This window comes from Artemia sp. Qi Xiang Cuo, chromosome 4 (assembly GCF_049724085.1).
Source record: "Artemia sp. Qi Xiang Cuo chromosome 4, ASM4972408v1, whole genome shotgun sequence".
Classification (NCBI taxonomy): domain Eukaryota; kingdom Metazoa; phylum Arthropoda; class Branchiopoda; order Anostraca; family Artemiidae; genus Artemia; species Artemia sp. Qi Xiang Cuo.
In genome coordinates this window covers 44,113,942-44,139,230 of record NC_142797.1, presented here as the reverse complement: position 1 = coordinate 44,139,230, position 25,289 = coordinate 44,113,942, and the positions used below count along the sequence as shown (strand labels likewise).

Sequence of the window (25,289 nt, the reverse complement as noted above, 5' to 3'; positions counted from 1 at the left end):
TTACTTGCTGATAATTTTTTCATAATTTCTTGAATTTTAAAAAATGAAATAAAGCAATGTCGACTTTGCATGTATCTCGTGTTGTCTAAAAAAACCAAAAAATCAGTCTGGTTGAAAACGTAGAGTTTTCGTACTGCTCACTTTTTGCAATGTGTAGGAAGCAGTGGGGAATCCCCGCTCATTTAGAAAGGTGCCAAGGAAAGGCATGCAAATAGCATGTAGTTTCAAAAAAAACGTGTTTAATCACGTTTCTTGAATGAAGTATCTGTACTGTATATTCAAGAGGTGAAATCAATAAAGAGATTGTTACTTACTTACAAATACTTTCATAATTTCTAGAATGAAATTTTCGTATTGTGTATCTAAGAGTTGACTTCAAGAAAGAAATTGTTACTTACTGAGAATTTTTTCATAATTTCTTGAATTAAATTTCTACATCATGGAGCTAAGCGAAAATAGATTGTGATAAAGAGAAAAAAAGTTACTTACTTGCGATTTTTTTAATAATTTCTTTAATGAAGTATCTGTACTGTATATCCAAGAGGTGGAATCAATAAATAGATTGTTACTTACTTAAAAATATTTTAATAATTTCTTGAATGAAATTTCTGTACTGTGTATCCAAGAGTTGACTTCAAGAAAGAAATGGTTACTTACTGAGAATTTTTTCATAATTTCTTGAAATTAATTTCTACATCGTTTATCTAACTCGTGAAAATATCAAAGAGTTTGTTACTTACTTAGAATTTTGTCATAATACAGCAGGTGAATTCAATATATAATTTGCTACTTACAATTTTTTCATAGTTTATTTAATGATTTTTCTGTATTGTGTATCCAAGAGTTGACTTCAAGAAATACTTTTTTTATTAGTTACTTAAACTTGTTTAAGAGTTTCTTTATGTTTTATTATTTTGTCTTTATAATATAGCTGAATTCATTACAGAGCTTGTTAAGTTAGTAAAATATAAATATTATCAAGAATAACTACGGGTTAACAGTAAAGATATTTATTTATTAAAATTATTAACAGATTTTTTTTTTTAGAAAAAAAAAACACAACAACAAATGTTTATATAAAAAATATTACTTAGAGTTCACTCTTAAACATCCACAAACGATGGTCCCATGATATAGAATAGTTTTTACCATGTCTTATGGATTTATCACGATCAGGTATGTTCTTAGGTATCCACTGTGCGAAGAACCTAACCTCGTCTTCAGGACGGTGATAACCCCCCTCAAATTGGGGACACTTAAACTCTTCTAGATTGAAAAGTGGAATCCTAGGGTCACACTATTGAATTAAAACTTTATCTGTAGGTACATTGCCCTTTACGTATAGCGCTTCAACCCCGAAAAAGCTGCAAATTTCACCGACTTCCTCCTGAACATTTCTCAGGTCCCGACCAGCATTATTAAGTGGTGTAATCACTCTATCATAGAATCCAAGTCTGTTTATATAACGTAATGTAGTACTCCACAAACTTTTATCATACTCAAACATGTTATAGTTCACTATCCAATGATAACAGTCAATTTCTTTGAGTTCCATAGACAATAATAAAAATGCACATTCAAATATAACACCGCAAGAGGATTTTTTCAAACTGATAAATTCTGTGTCATACAGTCCTATCATCTTGGAAGTTATTAATGTAGTTGATAAGTGGAAAAATACTTCATCAAACTTTTATATCTTCGCTCAAGGTTGAATTGAATTATGGCTAGGGGGATGAGTCCTAAAACTCTCTGAATTCAGTGTGGGGAGGAGTCATAAAACCCATCGACGACATTGTGGTGAGGAGGCATTGAACTCTCGGTCACTTATAAATTCTGTGTCATACAGTCCTATCATCTTGGAAGTTATTAATGTAGCTGTTAAGTAGAAAAATACTTCATTAAACTTTTATATTTTCACTCAAGGTTGAATGGAGTTATCGCTAGGGAGATGAGTCTTAAAGCCATCTGAATTCATTGGAGGGAGGAGTCATAAAACCCTCCAGGAACCTAACACCCATGAACATCTAAACACTATGTCTGAAAACCCAAACAGCTAATTAAATATTCTAATTCATGATTTCAGGCATGTAAGGCTCAATAGTAACTGAAACTCTAAAAACGGAATATTGATACCAATAGATCTAGTATTATTTTCTTGCTAAAACACACAAAATCAGAAAAAAAGTTCAATGTTTCTTTAGTACCTACGCAATTATGCTAAAAATGAAGATATTTATGTAGAGTTTCAACTATCTATGGTTACTGAAATCAAAAACAGTTAATTAAATATTCTAAGTAATGATTTCAGTCATGTAAGGCTCAATATTAAAAGAAACTATAAAAAACGGAATATTGATAATAATAGATACAACAAACATGTTCCTGTAGTAGTTACGCAATTAGGCTAAAAATGAAGATATTTCAATGTTCCTTTAGTACCTACGCAATTAGGCTAAAAATTCAGATATTTATGCAGAGTTTCAACTAGCTATTGATAAGTTTGCTAAAGACCATCTATTTTCTTGCGAAAACACACACAAACTCAGAAAAAAAATTTTCAATATTCCTTTAGTACCTAGGCACTGGTTATAAAACTGAACTTTTATAGTGATGAATATTTCATATCGCAGGGGGATCTGAGGTAAACAATAGTCTAAGACTATTTTAACGCTGTGATTAGGGGGAGTATTAAAAAGTCAACGAATTTTATTTGAAATAAAAAAAAAATACTGCTTTTAGAAACGAACATTCACAGACCAATTGGAAGTTTAGCATAAAAAAACTATAGGATGCTTCATTGCATTGTTTAACTGAGCATAGCGCCTCACATCTCTTCCTTTAAATAGAAGTGAATGTCTATCTTTTTCATGTGTTTTTATAAGCAACCTTATCTGTTTTCTTCTAGCGCTCGAATCTTCGAAAATGTGCAAGGGGGTATTTTCATGATGTATTTTGCTATGACTCACATTGCTGTCAGGGGTGACATCCAACTTTGCTCGCTTTTGCTGGGGGTTTGATCAACAACTTCCTAAAATAAAACTATTTTTCTAATTAGGTCGGTTTCACTCTTTAAGCTAAAAATCTTTTAAATTTGTTTAAAAAATTTTTTTTTTTTTTTTTTTTCCATTGAAAAAATATTTATATTTTCCTTTATTAACAAAATAAAATAATAATTGTTAAAAATTTATATTTTTTATAATAATAACATATTTTTTTTTATTATTCAATATTATTCAGTCACTGAAACTTCCTCTTTGTATACTCAAGCGTAAAATTGTTACTAATCATGCGGTTATGAACATTTTGTGAAACTCAAAGTCAATTTAGTCAGAAATTATTAAAACTCTTTGGTATAACAGCCTTTTTTTCTCTTTAAACTATCAGATTTCAATCAAATTTATAAATAAATATAAATTTAATCAGTGTAAAATGTAATTATCATTGATAATTCAATCCCCCCCCCCTCTTTTATTATAAGTTACTTTGAAAAAAAATGAACTAAGATAAAAAGATTTTATTTTTTAAATAGGGTTATAATTTAAAAATATTTATTTTTTTGGAATTGGGAGGGGGGAGGGTTTTGAACGCATTAAATTTCATGAAGAGATTCTTCAACGCAGACTGGCCTGGAAATATTTTCAAAAAACATCCATAAGAAAAAAAACAACACTGATCTTGATAAAAAAAAAAAAATCACATTGTAATAAAAAGGAAGCTTTTGTAACAATTAATACATTAAAAGAATCATCATTTTATTCTAATCCCAAATTACTGATCGAAAGCTAAGCACTTTTTAAAAAAAATTCCCTAAAAAAGGCCACTGATATTTATAAAAAATAACACCTTAAATGCAAACTGGAATGGAATTATTTCAAAAAACATTCATAAAAAAAAAGCCAACTGATATTGATAAAAAAAGGAAGATTTTTTAAAAATTAATAAATTTTTAAAAGATGTAACCACACACACAGTTTAATTAAATAATTTATTACTTAAATAAATTAAAAGACAATTTTTTTTTTTTTTGAATACTGGGTTGGAAGTATTTTAAAAAAAACCCCTAAAAAAAAGGGTCATTGATCTTGATAAAAAGGAAGCTTTTGTAACAATCAATACATGAAAAAATAAACATTTTATTATAATCCCAAATTGCCGATCGAAAGCTAAGCACTTTTTTCAAAAAACATCTACAAGACCCATTGATCTCGATAAAAAATCACACCGTAAATTTCAACCTATAAGAGAATTAGAGGTTTTTTCAGCTCCTAAAAACAACAGGCTTCTAAGTAGATAAGTACCCTTAGTTCTAGTGTAAGGAAAGAATTTCTTCCTTAACTTAATGACAATTTCTTTTTAATATAATAATGAGAATATTTTTTACTCACCAAAAATTGCTTATCCATTTTTCTATGTAAATGCTTTTTACAAAAAATGCCTGTAATGCTATCTCGAATATAAACTATTCAAAACTGTTGGAGACTCAAATTTGAAATCTGAATATATACAAAAATAATTGGCGGTTAAAAAGAGTCATCGGTTTTCTGGTTAATCACTAAAAAAGGACACTGAACTTTGAAGTTACGCTGAACTTTTGAAATAACATTAATCTCTGGCAAAGAGTGTAATGACCTGCAAAAATTAACAGAAAAACATGTTTGGTACGGGGGCCCCGGCAAAGTAGTACCTTGGTATATACTCATATGATAGCGTTTGCCCCTAGTCAATACCTCATTCTTTACGCTCAAGTTTTTTTTAGTACTTTCATAAGAGCTATTTATTCTAATTAACGGTGTTTGTGATTAAGGGGTCATTCTCAAAGAATTGGAACAAAATTTGAACTTTAGCGTAAAGAACGAGGTATTGACTAGGGGGCGAACTCTCTAATATACGTAATAAAAAATATACGAATATAGAAGTTGGTTATTTAAGTTAATTCGTAAGTTACGTATGTTTATTACTAATAGAAACGGTCGTAAATAAAAATAAACAACTTTTGAGAAAGCCATTTAACCAAAAAAAAGTAAAATTAATATGCGATTTCGTTTTAATTATTCATATACGGTGAGCCAAAATCAAAACCTACATTAGTTGAAAAACGTTCAGAAATTAAATACAAAAAATCAAGTTTTTTTAACTGAAAGTAAGGAGCGACATTAAAACTTAAAACGAACAGAAATTATTCCGTATGTGAAAGGGGCTTTCCCCTCCTCAATGCCTCGCTCTTAACGCTAAAGTTTGACTCTTTCTCACAACTCTATTTTTTAAATTAATTAAAAACTTTTGCGTAAAGAGCGAGGCGTTGAGGAGGGGACAGCCCTTTTCATATACGGAATAATTTCTGTTTGTTTTAGTTTTTAATGTCGCTCCTTACTTTCAGTTAAAAAAACTTGTTTTTTTATGTAATCTGTATAATAACGGTAGAAAGATGCTTTCGTCTACCCTCTAGAGTTAAATCATTGCTGCTTCTCTAGTTTGATTTAGGCGTACTTGTTGTCATTATCACAGTGGCGGATCCAGGGGGGGGGGGGGGGCGGGTTGCACCCACCCCTCCTAGCGTAGTCTAAAGTAGTGTAATTTACTTAATTAACTGAAGTTTGCGTTAATTAAAATTACTCCTTACGCAAGTTTATCGGATCAACCTATTTTGCACCCTCCCCCTAAAAAAAAATTTCGGATCAACCTATTTCCCCCCCCCCTAAAAAATCCTGGATCCGCCCCTACATTATCAACATTTTAAAATCATCTTTTTTGAGAATAATCATCATTATTATCATCATTAAATGATACCTGTTGCATTAATTCTTTAAAAAAAATTTATGTTAATTATAATTGATTTGGGAAAGTTTGATGTTTGTCAATATTTCAGGAGATTTGTGTCACAGATATTTTTCTTACAATGTGAGACCAAATCAGCTATTACATCAATGAGATTGTGAGTTTTGTTGCTACTTGGAGTGATTTGCTTAGTTGAGGTATCTTTTAAATATCACTACTTTCATTCAAATATTTTTGGTAATAAATTTAATATTTTTGATAAGTGACCTTCCGATGGTGATGACACAGACAATTTTGAAGTTGAATTATATGGCTTTTGCGATAATTTCTTATCTGCAACATTCAAACACTGGTGGGTTTATCTCGATATGGTTTTTTGATCGTGAATATGACGAAGTGCCATTTGTAAAATTAAAAGTTTCTGATCATCTGGTAAGCTACTATCGTTAAGGAAATCCGTAAGATTACCCTCAAAGGTTTGCAGTGGTGACAGAGCCTTATCAATTGCAGTCAATGATTTAGCCATTTGTTTCTTATTATTGAGATGTAGGAAGAAGAAGATTGCTAACAAGACGAGAAAGTATTGGCAATAAAACTGTGTTTTTGACTGTTTTTCTTCTTAGACAGGGCGCGGACAATGGATTGATGTTATCTAGTCTGCTTCCTAATAGCATCTACAAGTCCTTTAGATTTTCCAATGGTTCGTTGTTTTCAGATACGGCATCACTCTAGCAGAAATAGGTTGTTACTTAGTGTCACCTTTTTGTCGAGAGAACGTTTGCCACTTACTGTTTAAAATTTTTGGGGTAATTTTTAACTTTCAAGGTCTGTAAAATATATAAGTAGGGGTAAATTAAAGTTGTTTTAAATTATGCTTGATGATCAGTAGTCCCTCCAATTTATTGTATTCTCTATTCCCTAGTGAGTGGAATACCAATTGGATGTACCATTGGTGGTTTCATCGGCTTTATTTCAACCAATCTATTAGGACGACGAGGAACTATGTTGCTTATATCACCCGTGTATGTTTTGAGTCACCTTTTAGCTGCTCTCAGCAATAATGTATGGTGGATCTTTATTGGGAGGATATTAGCCGGAGTTGTTGATATTGTCGTATGTATGGCTGCTCAAATATATGTAAGTATTTTGATATCGCCGCCACTAGTCAGCTAAAGCCCATTTAGGATGATTAGTGTCTACCTAAGGTCCAACGTCTTAAACTTGTCGTAACTTGTCGTAATAACGGGATAAGGATGTATGAAAAAAGACAAAATTTATGTGAAACTGGTTATGTCAATTCACTTTAAAGCAAGAGTGTTTTAAATTTTACTAAAAAAAATGTTGTCCATATAATATCTTGGCTTGAATTACAATTCTCATCAATCTCCTGTAGTCTTATCAGTCATTAGCTGGAATAATTTAAAATACCCTAGGGCACATATGTTTTTAAGTTATCCATCCTGGTCCTTATTGCTTCCAATTAAAGCTGTAATTATGAAAGCTTCCCTCTTGGACAAGTTTTGCTTTTTAGGGGAGATAGCAACAACTTTATTCGTTTACTATGTGTTTGATAAATAAATCCTTCTCTTTATTGATAGTCACAGCATTTTTATAGGTCTAACTATAATAACTTTCAGGCAATACCCTTGATAAATTGATGGAATTCTCATATTTATGGCATAAATTTATTAAAAGCTTAAGCATGTAAAAGCATGAGATTGCCAGCAGTGGGGTACTTCCATGATAGAATCAGCTTTTCAGCACAAATTGGGACTTGTCCCAAATTGGAATTGTCCCAGTAAAAAAAATTGATAAAAAGAATGGAACTGTGGGTATTGATAGAATGTTTCTAAAATATTGTATATACGAGTTCTGAAAAGAACGGTTAGAAAATTCTGAAAATAATCGTCGATAAAGACGAAGTACCTAACGACTTTTCATTAAACTTAATTAAATTGATTTAAAAAAATGGTAAGATTTTGTAGCTCATTTGCCTGGTATATAATGAGTTCTCAGGTCACGAGATGGCTTAGTTTGATGAACTAGATAAAGCTTTGGCATGAAGGTAATCTTTACTTACAGATTGTTACCGAGAACTGTTTTCAATTTGAACATGCTGCTTCTTACTAATGTTTAAGATGCTCTATTAAACTTTATAAACAACGGACATATTACGATGTATTATATAGTATTTCTTAAAACATCTATTTTGTGTCTTGCTATATTTTTTTTTTTTTCTTTATCTGGCACTAAAAGACCAGCGAAATTGCGTCTCCAGAGCTGAGAGGAATCATTGCTAGTCTACCAGCTGTACTTGGTGTCGCAGGTATACTCTGTACCTACATTCTTGGTACATTTATGGACTGGAGAACCTTGACTTTGGTCGAACTAGCCATACCTGTTTCTTATTTATCCATGCTGTTTCACGTAGAATCACCCGTATGGTTGCTGCAAAAAGGAAAAATAGATAGCGCTAGAAAAGCAATCAAATCACTTCGAGGCAGGCTAGTAATATTTGTTATTGTTTTTTTTTGTTTTTTTTTTTTTACGGCCATGTTGACGTTTGTTCACCAACAAAACTAGTATCAAACAGTTCTTGTTAACGAATTGTAAGTAAGAAGCGACCTGGCTCAATGGTAACCAAAACCCTAAAAAATGGAATTTTGATATTAATAGATGCATCAAAATAATCTGCTTATTATACTGATTTCAAATATATAAGTTTCATTAAGTTTAGTCTTATCCATCAAAGGCGACGAGCCTGAGAAAATTTACTTGATTTTCGAAAAAAGAGATAAACATCCCCTAAAAGTAATAAAATATTAATGAAAATAACACCTTCAGATTCAGCATACTAGGAAACCTTTCTGTAGAGGTTTCAAGCATCTGCAAAAATATAGAATTTTTTTTTTTTTTTTTTTTTTTTTTTTGCGAGAAGAAAGATCACATATGTGTGTTTATTTATGCTTTTTTTTCCAGTGTTGGTCGTATCGACCCAGTGGTCCTGGAATATCCAGAGAGGGCCCACTCGAACGGAAATCAAAAGTTCTAATGCCCTTTTCAAGAGACCAAAAAGATTGGAGGGCAACTAGTCCCCCTTCCTCGCCCCTTTTTTCTCAAAATCGTCCAATTAACATTTGAGATAGCCATTTTGTTCACCATAGTTGAAAGGCCGAATCTTACCCTTGCCGCAGCCATTTAAGCATTTGCCTCTCAATTACTTGGACTATGTATCTTGGATTGTCTCTCCCTACAATTAGCAATGTCTTGAGGCAACCTACTGCAAAATACTTGATAACTTCAATGCCTTTGGAGATATCATGATCCTCCACAGAAAGTTCTTTGCCCATTGTCTACGCACAGTATTTTTTATTCGGAAGTATGCATACACTTTGTGTGTGGGAGGGGACAATCTTCTGCTGGTGGAATTTTCCATAGGAATGATTTTCCATGGGGAGGGAGTTTCCAGGGGATAAATTTTTCAGGGGAAATTTTAAACCAGTGAAATTTGCCAGAATTCCAATACAAAATTCTTCTTATGTCTTGCTTTCTTTTTGCTTACTCAATTTTACGCGTGGAGATGTTAAGGGTAATTGTCTGTGGCAAATTTTCATCGGGATTGAATTGTCTAGAAAATAAATCCGTATGAAGGAGTGATTTTCCGTAAGGTGTAGCCAGATTTCCTGGCATTATTTTAAAAACTATCAGAAATTAAATTAAAAAAACATGTTTTTTTCAACTGAAAGTTAGGAGCAACATTAAAGCTTAAAACGAGCAGAAATTATTACGTATATGAAGGGGGTTGCCCCTCCTTAAAACCTCGCTCTTCACGCTAAAGTTAGAATATTGTCCCAATTCTTTAAGAACGACTCCTGAAATACTATTTTGTTTTACTAGAACAATAAGAATTTTTTTTTTTTTATTACTAAAAAACTTGCAAAAAGAAAAGAAAATATTAGAGCTACCAGCATTGAAAGCTACATGCAACAGTCTACTTAGGAGGATAGAATCATTCATGGACCAGGAACTACAGTTTTTTTCACGTAAGTCACGTTTGTCTCCTTAACTGCACCCAAAGGGTTATAAAACCATGTCTAGCAATATTATTGCAATTTTTAGCAAAAGATGGGACATGTTGCAGATGTCATAAACACTTAAAAAATATTGTCCGGATTTTTTTTTGGGGGGAGGGGGTATCCAATACCCTCCAAAAGGGAGACAATAATAGCAAAAGAGGCAAAGAAACCGCATTAAAAAGACTGTCCAGATTCTTGCGATTTGAATTTGTCCAGCGAGTGGCGACTTCAGCATGTGCAACGCGAACTATTTTATTAACATAGTCTAGAACTAAACCCTGTATCTCTCGAAGAGTACAACCATTCGGTAAGCTAATGTTGTGATGTGATTAGACGGTGTTTTATTAATTCTACCACGCATAACTGCAGAAACTTCCTCAGGGCAACTTAAAAAAAACAGATGTCTTGTCTACGTTAAATTGCAGATCAATATCCACATAGCCTTCTTCGAGACGGCAAAAATTATTCTATAAGGACGACAACAACTGAGACAAATTTAAGAAATCATCCGAAAAACCAAGAAGTGATACATCAATATATATTTGAAAATATATATCGGTGTGCAAAACATTAGGTGCATATTGACAATGTCATGATTTCAGTCTATAGCTACAGGTGCAAACCTAATAAGGAGCGGGCCACGGCCCATAGCAACCGACAATCTTCAAAATATTAAAGTTATAGCAGGCTCGTACTAGTAACTGAAAGCATCATCTATTGAATACGCACTAAATTTGACATATTTACCTAGATACTAAACTTGCTTGTCTAGTTCTTGTTAAGATTGCACCCTTTCTTGGATGGAAGACGAGTATTTCCCCGTATCATAAAAATCCAGTAGCTTTTCTTATACTATTTGTAATAAATTTTGATTATGAGCTCTAAGTTTAATTGTTTTTTTTTTTTTTTCATATTTGTACCTAGTATTACAATTAATATGTTTTTTTCGAGCTCAAAATCGGAAAAATGTCCATCTTTGTGGAAATTTTTTGCTTTTGGTCCAAACAAGAAAAAAAAACAAAAAACTTAAACACTGTCTCGGCTTTCAAGCCTAGGCTATATCAAAGTAAAATACCTGTTTGTAATTGTAATTTTAAAAAGGGTTTGTATGTTCCAGCCATGCCGATATCAATGAAGAGCTAAACCGGATTAAGGAGAATAACGACAAAGAGCAAAATAAAGGTGACTTTAGCATGAAGGATATATCAAGACCTCAGTTTTATAAGCCTATGATTTTGTCACTCTTCATGATGTTTTTCCAAATGTTTTCAGGATATGGACCAATAATCTATAATTCGGTAAGCAGGCTATGCTACACGATACTGTTTATTGTTCTATATCATTCTTTTGCGTAAACAAGACGTCGTTAAAATTAAACCTCAGAAGTGATACTTAAAAACTGGTATACTGTACTTTAATTTATATTGAATAGCATGCATACATTATATGGAATTATACTCTGCTTTCTTAAATAATCATACAGCTTGTGATAACAAACTGAAAGTAAGGAGCGACACAGGCTAATAGTAACCAAAACTGTTGAAAAGGGAGTGATCCGTCATCATCTGAGGGACACGAGGAAGATCTGTAATCATCCAAATATTCATTCACTTCATAAGAAAAATGATAAATTTCACCTTTAGGGCTCTTGTGCATGTCGAATTGCCAACACATAATTTCAATTCAGATCTCAAGCTCTTTAGGAGAGTTATCTTCATATTTCAAAAGTCATGCAAATTTTCATTTTCAAATAGATTTTAATTAGCAACTTTAAAATTAATACATTTTGCATATTACGAAACAGCATGGATAATAGATTTTGTTGTTACATGTATCAAATCTCCTTTTATTAGAGTTTCAGTTTCTACAGACAAGGGTTTGCACAGTTTATTACTATAACTGTTTTATCCAAGACTCACCTAAATGTGAACGAGAGTTAATACTCCCTCCTTCAACCTTCGTTTTTCACGTTCAAGTTTAATATTCAAAAATAAATCTTTCGAGAAGGGTCACTGTCGTTGAAAAAAAACGAGATGCTACTATTTCATCTAACCGTCACAAGCACTAAACGTCATTTCGTCGACAAGGAAAATCCTTCAGAACATCGACACATCAGGACATCGAGAGTCACAATCGCTATCCGTCAGAACGTCGACAGTCACAACATCGACACGTAAGTTCATTGATAGTCACAATCGCTACCCGCCAGAACGTCGACAGTCAAAACATCGACACGTTAGCAGAACGTCGATACGTCATAACATCTAAAAAATGTGTCGATGTTATGACTGTCGGCATTCTGATGGTTAGTGGTTCTGATTAATTTTCATTACGAAAAATTTTTAGATGTTATGTTGTGTCGTTGTTATGACTGTCGACGTTCCGACGGTTAGTGGTTCTGACGGATTTTCGTTATGAAAAAAATTTTTCATAAGTTTATGTAATAGCAATAAGTATATAATAGTTTAGAAACAAATTTCGGCTATATATTTGCACATCAGGGGGTTAGGGGTAAAGCAGAGCATATATTAAATACGTAACCTAACTTAACCTAGGTACCTTTTCCCCCCTAAACCCCAAAAAACTAAAGTTTTGAAATTTTCGATGTTATGACTGTCGACGTTCTGACAGTTAGTGGTTCTAACAGATTTTCCTTATGAATTTTTTTTAGATATTATGACGGGTCGATGTTATGACTGTCGACGTTCAGACTGGTAGTGATTGTGACTGTCGATGTTATGACTGTCAAAGTTCTGACGGGTAGCGATTGTGACTGTCGATCTTCTGACGGGTAGCGATTGTGACTGTCAATGTCCTGGCGCCTTCCCTTCTGTGTCCATAAAAATATTTATTGGAAGCCCAGTAACAGAAGGCACCTCTCCTTAAAGTAAGGGGGGGGGTCGTAATTACCGTTATTGCTAAGACAAATTAATTTCCATTTTAGCGTCTATAAAAAAAAACTATGTTCCTGGTAACACATGTCTCCATCCTCTTGGGAAATTCCTTGAATACGCTCAAGATGTCACTCTCCTGTTCACCGATTGTACCGGTAAACATCTGAATGTATTCTTTTATGCTATAAAGAAAATATTTTTTCTAAAATAAGAAGGAAACTATCACCTCGCATCACATGCATTAAGACTGAATCCAAGTGCAAGGAGATTAGAGATTAATTTATCCCCCCTAGACCCTCTTTCATATTTATCTGAAGTCTAACGAGGCACTGGAAAATTTGGGCATACAAGCACACTTTTGAGGCATCAGGCACATCCTCACCTGTACAATGGCCCACCAGCCATCCTTCATAATAGCTGATTCCTAATTATACATCACTTTAAATAATTTTATCAAACATTAAATGAATCAACTTAGTTAAATGAAGGTTTAAAATAAATGTTTATGTTAACCATTTATTTAGTATGGACTATGTGACACTTTAGGGACCAATGCGCCACATACGTCATTGCTGTGTCTGAAGCTGCGAATCTCAATATACAGTTTTTCGATATGTGGTGTGGCTACTCCAGTTTGCTTGATATTTAAATTTCCTCTATGTCTGACAGTGAGACTTTTTTTTCACTTTTGCCTTTTGTTAAAACTTGAGATTTTTCTTCAACCCCTCATGGATAAATTCTCCAAAAAATTAATAGGGAAATAGATTAATAATTCTTAAAGTGAAATGCCAAAAAGGAATTAATTATAAATTCTAATTTTCTTTAAGTAATAAGATGTTTTAGCTCAACTACTTTGAAAGGGAATCGGTAAAGTCAACCATTGCAAATACCAATTGGTTAAACTTACAGAAAGCTCTGGTCAAACTCTAGCGAAGAGAGCGAGTGGATAAGTGGAAAGGCATTCCCTCACGTGAAGAACAGATAAGAAGGTATGTAACCTATTGTCGTTGTTAGCAGGGCAGCCCCTCTCATATACAGGAATGTTTTTGTTTAATTTTGATGTCACTCTTACCTTTCACTTTAATTAAAGGTTTTACAAGTGATCGACCTATCATTAATGACTCTTCTTGTTTTAGGTAGAGATTCTGCAATCAGGTGACACCACAGTCCAGGAGAATTTCGCATCAATAACAATGGCCGTACTTATGTTGGCAGTCGTTATTTGCTCCTCGTTGTTTGTGGACAACGCAGGGAGGAAAATTCTTCTAATAACATCAGGCATAATGCTATCTCTCTCACTTGTTACTCTTGGTATTTATTTCTATGCGAAGGTAATGACACAAAATTTAGTTTTATTTATAGAAAATTAAATAATCCTTAAATAACTAATCCTTACGATATAATTTTGTTTAAAACTAATAATACTTTTCCATTGAAAAGGTTGCGTAGAATCTTATTGTGATGAAGCTGGGTTGGCAAACTCGTCCATAAATTATATTGTTTCCCATGAGGATACTATTGGAATCAATAATATTAATTTTTTTAATTTTACATTCCAAGGATAACAGCTAGTGGTAGAGCTTCTTTTGATGACGATTACAATTCGAAAAAAGACAACAAAAGCTTTTAGTAAAAAAAAAACAGTCTCATGTAGCTAAATAAATAAAAAGCAAACTTTTTCAAATCAGAGTCAACGCAATAACGGTAACTTAGTAAAAATAAAAACAGTATAATTATCACTACTTGTTTCAAAATCCATCTTCTATGACTGATAAAGGTAGGGCCAGTAAAGCAAAAAAAAGAGCTTTTTTGTTAACAAAACAATGACAACAGCATGTAAGTGTAGCATGACACGGTAAAAAAAGGCAACAACTTAAATAAGAGTACTAAACCACGGTGACCTGCAGTTTTTTCTTTCTATATTCTTCACCAAGTTTTTTAACTGCTTTGTCTATAACAGCAATACTTTATTTATTAACTAATGTTTCATGTTAATGGTCGTATGTGGAACAACTATTTGGCGAAACAGAAAGTGATTGCATTAGTAGTTGCAAACTCGTTAAGAGCAAATCATGGTCCATTGTAGCTGAAATTAAAAAATAAGCTTTTTTAAACAAACTTTCTAGTAACAAGTATATCTAATGTAACTCTATGTTAAATATAGTGATTTTCATTCAGATTCAACTGGTAAGTAACACGTAGTTGCAAAAATAAACTTTGGTAATTGCAAAAAAAAAGATTCTGAAACACCTCCAGATTAAAATACGAGGCCCACCTTTTAAATCACCATTGTCAGAAACCAAGTTTTCGACATTTGTCAAAAACTTTTGTGACAAACATTTGTGACAATTGTCAATAAACAAAGCTTTACAGTCTTCAACCCTTAACAACAAGAAAAATCATGTATTTGCAAGGGTAGTACTCCTATCCCTCTTTTTTTCCTCTAGAAGTAAGAGTTTCGAATAATAGGTCATCGAAGATCGGAAGAGCTTTTCATAAGTATCAATATAGATTGCCCCATATCAAAGTACCGTTTTCTACCCTTCTGTGCTGCGGAACATTAATTTTGGTCAAGAAGGGGCCAAAAGTCGATAGTGCAAATTATAATGTTGCCAATCGATTTGCACTGTCTAAAAACCTGTGCTCAAAGTTCACTGTTCCTACCTTGAAAACCGAGAAAAATCGTATTTTAGCATAGGTAGCCTGACTGATGTGTCTCTAGTGGATTCAGACGAGCTCCATAGCAGAAATTAACCAGCATTAGCCAATAATCAAAGAGGATCTAATACCAAAAATGCAGAATGAAAAAAAACAAGAAGAAGAACCGGTAGCTAAGGAAATAAAGACTTACGACATCATATAAGCTGATGAAGAAGATTTGAAGGAAGGTGATAGCGTAAAGACATATTAATTTGGACAGTATCCCTAAACATAGATTCTGTTCCCCAAAATATGGACTAACTGTAGAAACAGGACAGTCTATGTATCATTCGCAGTACAATAGCGCTGCCTAAGTAAAGATCGAAGTGGGTTCTATCTAAAAAAATTTCACCAAGGCACTTTATATGGAAAGAGTTGTCGTGGAAACTCTGGAAGAGGAGCATTCGATTGGACACTTTAAGTTCTACTGCCCTTATTAAGAATCAACAGTAATTGGAGGACAACCAGCCCCCCACCCACACCCCCTATCCCCAGAGACGTCCTATAAAAATTTTGAGATAGCCATTTTGTTCAACACAGTGGAAAAGTCCATCAATTATGTCTTTGGGAATTTCACCACCCTCAAAGTCCATGGGGCAAGGGTTGTAAGTTATGCACATCACCCATTGTTTACAAACTGTGTTTATTGTCACTATAGGGGAACATGTTCGAACTTTGGTGTCAAAAAAAGGCCAAGGGTATTCAGGTGAAGCTTTCAGGAAATGTTGAGATGAGTTTTGACCCAAATCAAAACAAAATAGTTCATATAGGCTGTAAAAACGGCGTATGTCTGGAATTGCTTAGGGTATTAAGTTGGAACTTTCAGGGGATTCCCCCTTTCAGGGCTTCCCATTCTTGATTTGGACCTCAATTGTTTCAAATTTCACTTCCAACTTTGAATTTTTTCAGATTTTCTGGAAATTTATTATATATATTCCTTTGTCCCCCTTCGCCCTATTTTCATATAATGTGAAATTATTTTCTTGATTTCTTTATGTGATTCATGCTACTACAAAGCACAGTTTATATAATTAGCAGTATGATCTTTCCCTATCTCACCCATTAGAAAAACCCGGACTGAGGTGCGAGTGCTCCAGAGAACGTATAATAAGCGGCATTAGATTTTTTCACCGGTAGACAAAGAATAATCACCTACGGAACAAGTACTGACAAAACCACTTGGCCGGCTCACCAATAAGTGGACAATTAGTGCACAAATAAGTTTGAGGAGCTTTTTGTTCGCACCGAGAATGAAGAGCCAGAAATCATCTGCGGTAAACTTACTGGATGATTATATAAACTGTGCTACAAAGCCATGCTTAAAAAGAAAACTCAAGATAGTTACAAGTAAGCACACTCCTTTCCTCAAAATTGTTTTTTACTCCTAGTTTGAAATAATTCTTTTGGTTTCATTTCTTAATACTTCATTTTCTTAAAAATTAATAATATTTAGTCCTCCCAAGAGCCCTAAGAAAGGTAAATGCGTTTCTTTTACTCTTTGATCTTAAACTAGGATATGTATTTTTCATTTTTTTAATTTTTAATGATAGCCGAGCGTCCTAAGAGCAATGAGGCGGATACGTATGCTCCTGTTCCATTCTAATCAGCTCATATTTTCCCTTCAACTCTGTTTTTACCTTTCCAGGTGTAATGAGAAGCATTAATAGTAGGAATACCCAGGCAACAAAACCCCGGTAAATTCAAGAAAGAACTGTTCCCAATTCAAGAATCATAACAAACCTCACAGGTTGTTAAATCTGCGTACACCCCTACTTCACTCTAATAAGTTCCGATTTATTTAATAATTTCTTTTCATTTTTATTTTTCAAATTGTAACTATACCTACTCGTAGTGAGGAGGCAGTCAGAGCTCCAAATACTACCAAGAAACCCCTTATGTGCCATTTTTTTATGTTTATTATCTCTATTTTTCTCCCTTTTTTGTTTTTTTTTATCTTTATTTATTATGTCAAGGGAAGGGGAATATTACCATCTACTGATTATGGATTCACGAAATTACGGAAGCCAGAAAATAAATTTTGCCTGGAAAAGTCTTAAGCGATGTGTGCTACCCCCTAGTTTGCTAAATTTCTGCCAATTTAGATTTTGTATTATTCGTTCCGTCCCTCCCCTCTCTAATTGACAAAATGTTTTTCTTTTGAATTAATGATATCTTTCTTTTTCCGTCAAGAATATTTAAAAACTTACCTTTCAATTATTTCAACCCCAATTTATAATCTAATATGTTCCTTTTATGTTCTTTATTTTGAACCGAGTTTTGTTTCAATTTCCCAAAAATCTTTCATTTTTTTAATTCTAATGTAAGATTAGCCTTACGCACGATAGAAGACCATACAAACTCCAATTTTTAAGCCAAAAACTACTTACTTTCTTTCTCCACCGAAATTGAGCTTTCTAGTCTGAACCTCTCCCTGACAAGAGAAGCATCCTATGGGTGGGACGTCAGACTATATTTTTCGGCCGTAAACGCCCAAGATGTCGAGGTAAAGTTCAGAAAGTTCCCTTTTTAGCCGAAAATCACTAACTTCCCATCACCTTTGAAATAGCATACTAAACCCCAAAACCCCACTTATATGTATAACGTCAGACACAATTTATCAGCCTTCAATGGTAAAGATGCCAACCTAAACTTTAGAGTTACCGCTATTTTACCGAAAAAGTACGTGCTTCTTTTTTCACCCGGAAGTGTATTCATTCGCCCGAAAATCCCTTAAAACTTCTTTATTTCTCATTTTGTACCATGTAAGATTCGATTCCTTTTCTTTTTAACAGGTAAATTATGAGCTTTCTATTTTTTATTTGATCTAGTGTGTATTTTCAAAACTCAACACATCTTAGCGACAACCGTGAAATCCCAACGCAGCCTTCAAATCTGAAGATTCGTAACTAATTTTACTTTCCTATTTCGATATTTTCATTCATTAGCTCCCATTCACTGCTTTGATTTCAAAGTATTTTTGATTAGGTAAACAAACATAAAACAGGTTCCGATCGTCCCCTCGACAACAAAACCTGTAGTTTATGCCTCAAGAATATGACTATAAGGATTTCACTATTTATTTCCCCTCCAAATTGTACCCCCATCTCTCCTCCGTGTCTTTCTTTATTCACTTAGCATTATTTTTACTATTTATATTTTCTTTCAAAACTGTTTTTCATCTTGCTTCAACTTCTTTTAAGTTGTATATTGATGAAAATGAAGTCTATCAACAAGCTTGAATGATCTGCGCACACCACTGCTTCAATCTAATCACCTTTTATTTATTTGTATTTTCTTTCAAGCTAAGGTTTTAAACCTTTCTTTGAACTTAATTAAGAAATTAGCCCCTCACATTGGAAAAGAGTACTATTTTGACCCAAAATATTTCTCTATTCACCTGGAATTGTATTCTCTGTACCAAAACCCTTTGCACTCCATTTTACATGTTATGTGCTTTGCGTTCAAAGGCTCTTAGGAGTTTTGCTATTAATAAAAAGGCTTTCTAAGGAATTTTCACCACCCTTTTAGGGATTTTAGTAGTTTTAATGGGATTTTCTTTAGATTTTTCACCAGTCTCACGTTGATTTTTAAAATACAAACTGAAAACATTAACGTTTTTTAAAAAAGCAGCGAAATTAGTTTTTTTTTTTTTTTAGTTTAAAATTCACCAATTTACATTTAACATAGATGTTTTTAAAAATATAAATGCTCTTTGGGACGCCCGAACAAACTTAGAAGCATGGTTCAAGCACTGAGAGGCCAGATGTCCGATTTCGTGACTTGAGAAACAGCGCTTTGCGAGGAAAACAAATTCTTGTACAAAAAGCTTATCGTATTCAACTTTCACGGACACTTTCAAGAACTGATCCCATCCTTATTTGGATTAAAAATAGACCTTAAATATCCGAGACTTTCCACACTGAGACACTTTTACACAGTTTGGTAAGACAGATTTGACTCGGTTCGCATCGTAGTCAGTTTTAAAGCCTTTCAGGACACCAATAATAGTGAGTATTTTACACTTTTTGAAATATCAGATACACTGTTTTTAGCATTCTCGGCTATTTTGTTTGCTGCACATTTTGTCTTAACAACGAGTTTCTATTCAGATACCATTCACTTTTACACAGTTTGGTAAGACAGATTTGACTCGGTTCTCATCGTAGTCAGTTTTAAAGCCTTTCAGGAAACCAATAATAGTGAGTATTTTACACTTTTTGAAATATCAGATACACTGTTTTTAGCATCCTCGGCTATTTTGTTTGCTGCACGTTTTGTCTTAACAACGAGTTTCCATTCAGATACCAATTTTTAAGTTCAGTGATTTCACCTGAGGCCCGAGGGCACAGCTGGTCAACAAAGCCCATACGAGCACTAGGTAACGCCAGATTGGCTGGACAGTTCCTTAACGCAGCTGCATACAATGGAGCTGGGGCCGGGATAAATGTTGTGTTGGCATCACTTTTCGCTGGCAAAATCGGGCCCAAACACATCACGTTCTGTAGGAAGCCATTCAGTTTTCGAGAAAGTTCATTCAGTTTCGGGACTAATGTGGCCGAAAGTGCTTCCTCAATTGATGGGATTTCAGATGGCGAAAAGATCACAAAAGTAGGAATAGACAGACTGTCGTTTGCGGCCTGACTTAGCTGTTTGCAGAGATCGAGTGCATTATCTTCATCCTTCGCATGTTTCATGCAGCGGTTCTGAATATGTCAGTTCCTTGTGTAAAGTCTCTTTTGCACTAATCCATTCATAATAGCCAGGAGCAGTCTAATTCTCAGATAAACACAAACTCACGGCAATAGAGATCGCATCTAAAATAGAAGTGAGCAGTACACACTCTCAGGTGAGACATTGAATAACGAATTCAGGAACAAGAGAAGTGTCAGGACCCACTCAATTATTCCCCGCAATTTACTGATAACTGAATACCGGTGGGTACAAATGCGGCGTTTGCAGTAGGTTCAGTTCCTTCTTCTGCTTGTTCCCAGAGAAAGCTGATGCACCTTACTGGAATATAATATAGATGGCGCTATGAATGTTGATAAATACAGGTCGTGTCCTAATCTGCATGAAAAAAAAGATAGTGCTGAAAAAGATACCTAAGGAGAAAGACCCACACAAATAATTGGAGATCTTAAAATACTCCCTTACGAAAAATATATCTTTAGATGGTAGAAATTAGTTGGATAGTAAACTCAAATGAATTTTGTATTAGTGATTAAAATTATCAGCTGAATTTTAGCTAGAGCTCTTAATCATAGCAAATTCGAAGATATTGTATTTGAAATGGAGAGTGAGTGCGCTGATCTTCTGCTTTATAAGAAGACAAGTTAGTTATTAGGAGGGGAAGATTCAAAGCGTTTCGCGTCTCTTTTTCCATAAATTAATGTATTTCTCCTTGAGAAGGGCGTTCCGTATCCAGAACTACTACTACTAATACTCTACTACTACTAACAACTCACAGGAGAACCAAGCCGCCTGAGGCCAACACAGCTACGCACGCTCCTCCTCCATCCCAGTTTATTCAAAGCTTCCTTTTTACACCCTCCCAGGAAGTTCCCACTTCCTTTAACTCTTTCTTTATGACGTCCTCCCACCCCAGACGAGGACGACCTGCTTTCCGTTTAGCCCTAGACGGTTGGCCGAAAAGAATAATCTTTGACTATCTATCATCCTTCATCCACATAACGTGCCTTAGCCACCTCCATTTTTCTTTCATTATTTCATTACTTTTCTTTCATTACCAAGCGTGAAACTACCACAAGTCAGCATCGATAAATAAATGAAACCCAAAACGAACAGAAATTGCAATAGATAACCGAGTCAAACTCATAACGAGCAGAAATTAACATCAGTAGGGCTCAAAATCATTATGCCTTCCAAAGGCCAGAACATAATTTGCACTTTACTGAAAAAATACAAATGAATTTGCATTGTCAGTTTAATATACATACACTGATATTTCGTAATCAAAATGTTAATATTATCTGATTTATTAAAGTTCTAAAAGTAAAAACATATATATTTTTTCAGTAAAGTGCAAATTATGTTCTAGCCATGGGAAGGTAAAGGGGTTTTGAGCCCTACTCATATAATTTCTGCATGTTTTGAGTTTGACTCGGTTATTTATTGTAATTTCTGTTCGTTTCGGGTTTCATTTATTTATCTATGCTGATTTGTGGTAGTTTCACGCTTGGTAGATTATTTGATTTTATTTTTGCTAATTTTTGGTGTAATGGAGTTCCTTGCTTTTCTTTGAAAAACTTATTTTGTGGAAAAAGTTCTTTAATTAATTTCTGTTCGTTTTATATCCATAGTCTTTCAGGGAAAAAGCAAATAATTCTTTAAATCTTTTCGTTTTTTTAAGACTTTATAGTTTGGCCAGCTATTTGTATGCTGGAAAAAAAATTTCAGCAGTTTTTAACAACATACACCCTTTTAAAAATACAGACACAAATATTAGTGTTTAATTTAGTTTCATACCTCCACTAGTTGACCTGAAATAGAAAACTTATACCATTCGCAGAAAAATCTGTTTACTTTCTTCGATAGCTTTGATACACTTACGCTATTTTGATTTGGTTAAATTTTAAGAGCAGAAGCAGCCCCGAAAATCTGAACATAATACCCTCAGTCGTTCTTGGGATGCTGCTGAGATACCTTATTGGGAATTAGCATTAACACAGTGCATTCAAGGCAACATGTAATATTTAGACTCCTAGACTCTTTCATTCTAATCAGGTTAATATGATGCTTGAAGGAAAGATTTTCGTCAAGCAAGATGCCAAGGAATCGAACGTAACGATCCTTAGATCTACCTAGAGAGCGTCTTGATACGTGTATTTCATTTAAGTCAGGGCAAGCCTTTGAAACTCTGGAGAAAATGAGAAAAAATGATTTCCCAACATTTAAGGCAAGATAATTTACATAAAACAATTCGATAACTCTTTCAAAAAGGGCATTTATCTTTGAACGAAGATCAGACTCAATTCTACCAGCTTTACCAAGAGTACTGTCATCAGCAAAAGCAATAAGTGCATTCGGTAAGGGCGAACTCTTGTCACAATTAGTGACGGATGCTGGTTGACAAAGACGACAGCAAAGGGTGGGTTTTAAATTTTGAATCGCATTAATAAGGTCATTGACATAGATTAAAATGACTAACGGCCCAATAACAGATCTTTGCGGAACGCCAAACTCTATTCCCGAAGGGTTAGAAAAGTGCGGATCAACCGAGATGACTCGAACAGATAAATATGATAGAAACCAAGAATAAGCATTCTCTCTTATACCATCTTATACCAATATAAAGAAAATTAAGAAGTCGAGAAAGCATAGCTTTTTCGAATATTTTACTAAACACTGATAAAATTTGCAGGATCATTCCTTGATCCACCTTTAAAAAGAATGATAACCCGAGCGCTTAGGAAAACACCATTTTCAAAGAAAATATTGATAAGTCTCGTGAGGGCAAAAATGATGACAGGAAGAATGAACTTTACAACCTTAGTCGGAATACGGTCTGGGCCAGAAGATGAAGAACCCCTCAAACCATCGACAATTCTGGCCATTTCAGCTTCAGAGGCAGGTTCCATTGCCATTGATTTGGGACAAGGCGGTCCAAGGTAAGACCTGAAGTCAGGTAAATAAGAAGAAGGACTTACAGAAGAGGCTGTAGCCTTGCCGATATTAGCAAAATAGGAAGTAAACGCATCTTGAACTTTTAGCTCACCCTCTACATTTTTGCCTTCCATCACAATACTTGAAGGGACATAAGGAGGCAGAAAAGATGGCCTGATAACAGAATTGATTACTTGCCGTGCCTTCCTAATGTCTTTACCACACGCAGGGAAATTTCTGTAATAAAATAACGATTTGGCCTTTCGGTAAAGTGAATTATAAACTCTTCTATAAGTTTTGAAAAGTTGAAGTCGAGAATCACGAGAAGATGGCTTAGAGGACCTGTAAGCCTTCCAAAGATTATTTTCTTCCTCCAACTTTTAAGGATTCCCGGAGTCATCCAAGGATTCAAAGTGGTTGTTCTTATACTCCACTCAACCCGCCAACCGTGACCTAAGAAGATGCAATCCCTGATCATTAAATTTTAAAGAGGAAAAACTAGCTCCTTGGTTCCTCCTCGGCAACGCATTGGAAAAATCATATGTGAAAAAAACAGGAAAATTGTCTGAGATATCACTCGTCGACACAAAATTTTGCACCAAGGTCAACGATGAAAAAATATTATCAAGCAAAGAAGCAGTAGTGTTACTAGTGCGAGTTGGAATGCATGCAGAAGGTGATGTTCCACAAGCGAGCATTGTTGAAAGAATATCCAAGGACGAGGATGACCTCCGGTCACAATAATTAAGGTTGAAGTCACCCATAACAACAAGTTCACCTGAATGAAGCTGGATTGTTTCCAAAACTTCATCAAGAATCTGAAGGAAAGAGGGAACAGACCCACTAGGAGACCGGTATGTATTACCAACAATCACAGTTTTAGCTTGGGTTTTAATCTCAATAAATATAGATCCAAAAATTCCTTCTTCATTTCTTGACAGGTCACGTCTAACAGAGTACGGAAGACATTCCAAAAAACTGCTATATTATTGCTATAAACAGCAAGGCCACCTCTCGCCATCCTACTTCGATTTAAACATTCCATCTTGTACCCAGAGAGATGCAATAGAGATTCATTTTTCGAAACAAGGAAAGTCTCACAAAAACCAATAAAATCAGGGTGGCCACTACACACTATTTTTTCAACTCATCAAATGAAGAACAAAGGCCTTGTACATTAAGCTGAATCACAGAGAAACTACCATCTCGTTTGGATACTCGATCAAAATCCGATACATAATTACTACTAACTGAAAAATGGGGATTTGATGGTGATTTATTAGATTGACCTACGGCATTATTAATCAAACTAAGAAAATGTATTGGGTTATTTTCAAAATGGATCAGTCGCTCATCCAAGGAGGAGATGTCACCCGAACTAGAGTCAGACAAACTCAAATTCAAGGAAATAAACTAATAAATAAATAAAGCAGGTATTATTGGAAGGAACCATTAACACGGAAAGAGAGACAAAAATGAAAAAATAAACAAATAAAAATAAATTAAAAAATGAAAATGAATGACCCGAAGAAGGCATATAAAAATTAATAAAAATACTAACATCGAAAAACGACACAGCTGAAGTAATAAAAATATAAAAAATACCAAAAAGTGCACCCTAGAATAAACAAAAACAAAGAATGTTTTTGAGAATAATAATACAAAAAAGACATTAATGAAGACACAGCACAACAAGGTAACAAACAATACAGAACAACTCAAAAGATTATAATGAATAATTAGCAAAGGAGAAATATGCATTATTCTCGAAATATATGGATTTACTGAAATAGCGAAAGCCGAAATGCAATACACACAAACAACCGAATATCTATCAGAACGTATCTGACAAAAACGGATTTTTCGCGTAGCACTTTCACCAGGAAAGCGAGAAAAAATTCGGCCCTTGTCTGTCCACACATTCTTAACACCAATTTTATCCCTCACATCTTCCAATATCGACATTTTTCGCTTTGTAAGAAATTCACTATCAAAAACTCCTGAGCCAGCAAGTCTCGACTTAAGTTTATAAATCTGAAATGCTGTTTCTCTGCTTGCGAACTGTACAATCACTGGCGCTAAAACTGGGGTGCTTGAACTAGAAAGGTTAGCAAGCTTGAACTGATTGACACTCCTGATCTTGTTCACATAAAATTCAACCAAACCCATCTGTTTGTTTACAATACTTAGTATAGAAGAGTTCAGATCAACACCAGGT

The 25,289-nt window shown here is 34.2% G+C and overlaps 1 protein-coding gene across 1 annotated transcript in view; it reads left to right on the top strand.

The window, feature by feature from the left end:
- Positions 1 to 25,289, top strand: part of LOC148953148 (facilitated trehalose transporter Tret1-like) — a 93,488-nt gene that overhangs the window by 54,137 nt on the left and 14,062 nt on the right. Inside the window, exons 3-6 of the mRNA XM_089087546.1 lie at positions 6,701 to 6,915; positions 8,035 to 8,282; positions 10,972 to 11,152; positions 13,885 to 14,079. Of these exons, the coding sequence (XP_088943672.1) occupies positions 6,701 to 6,915; positions 8,035 to 8,282; positions 10,972 to 11,152; positions 13,885 to 14,079 (839 nt within the window). The remainder of the gene's footprint in view (positions 1 to 6,700; positions 6,916 to 8,034; positions 8,283 to 10,971; positions 11,153 to 13,884; positions 14,080 to 25,289) is intronic.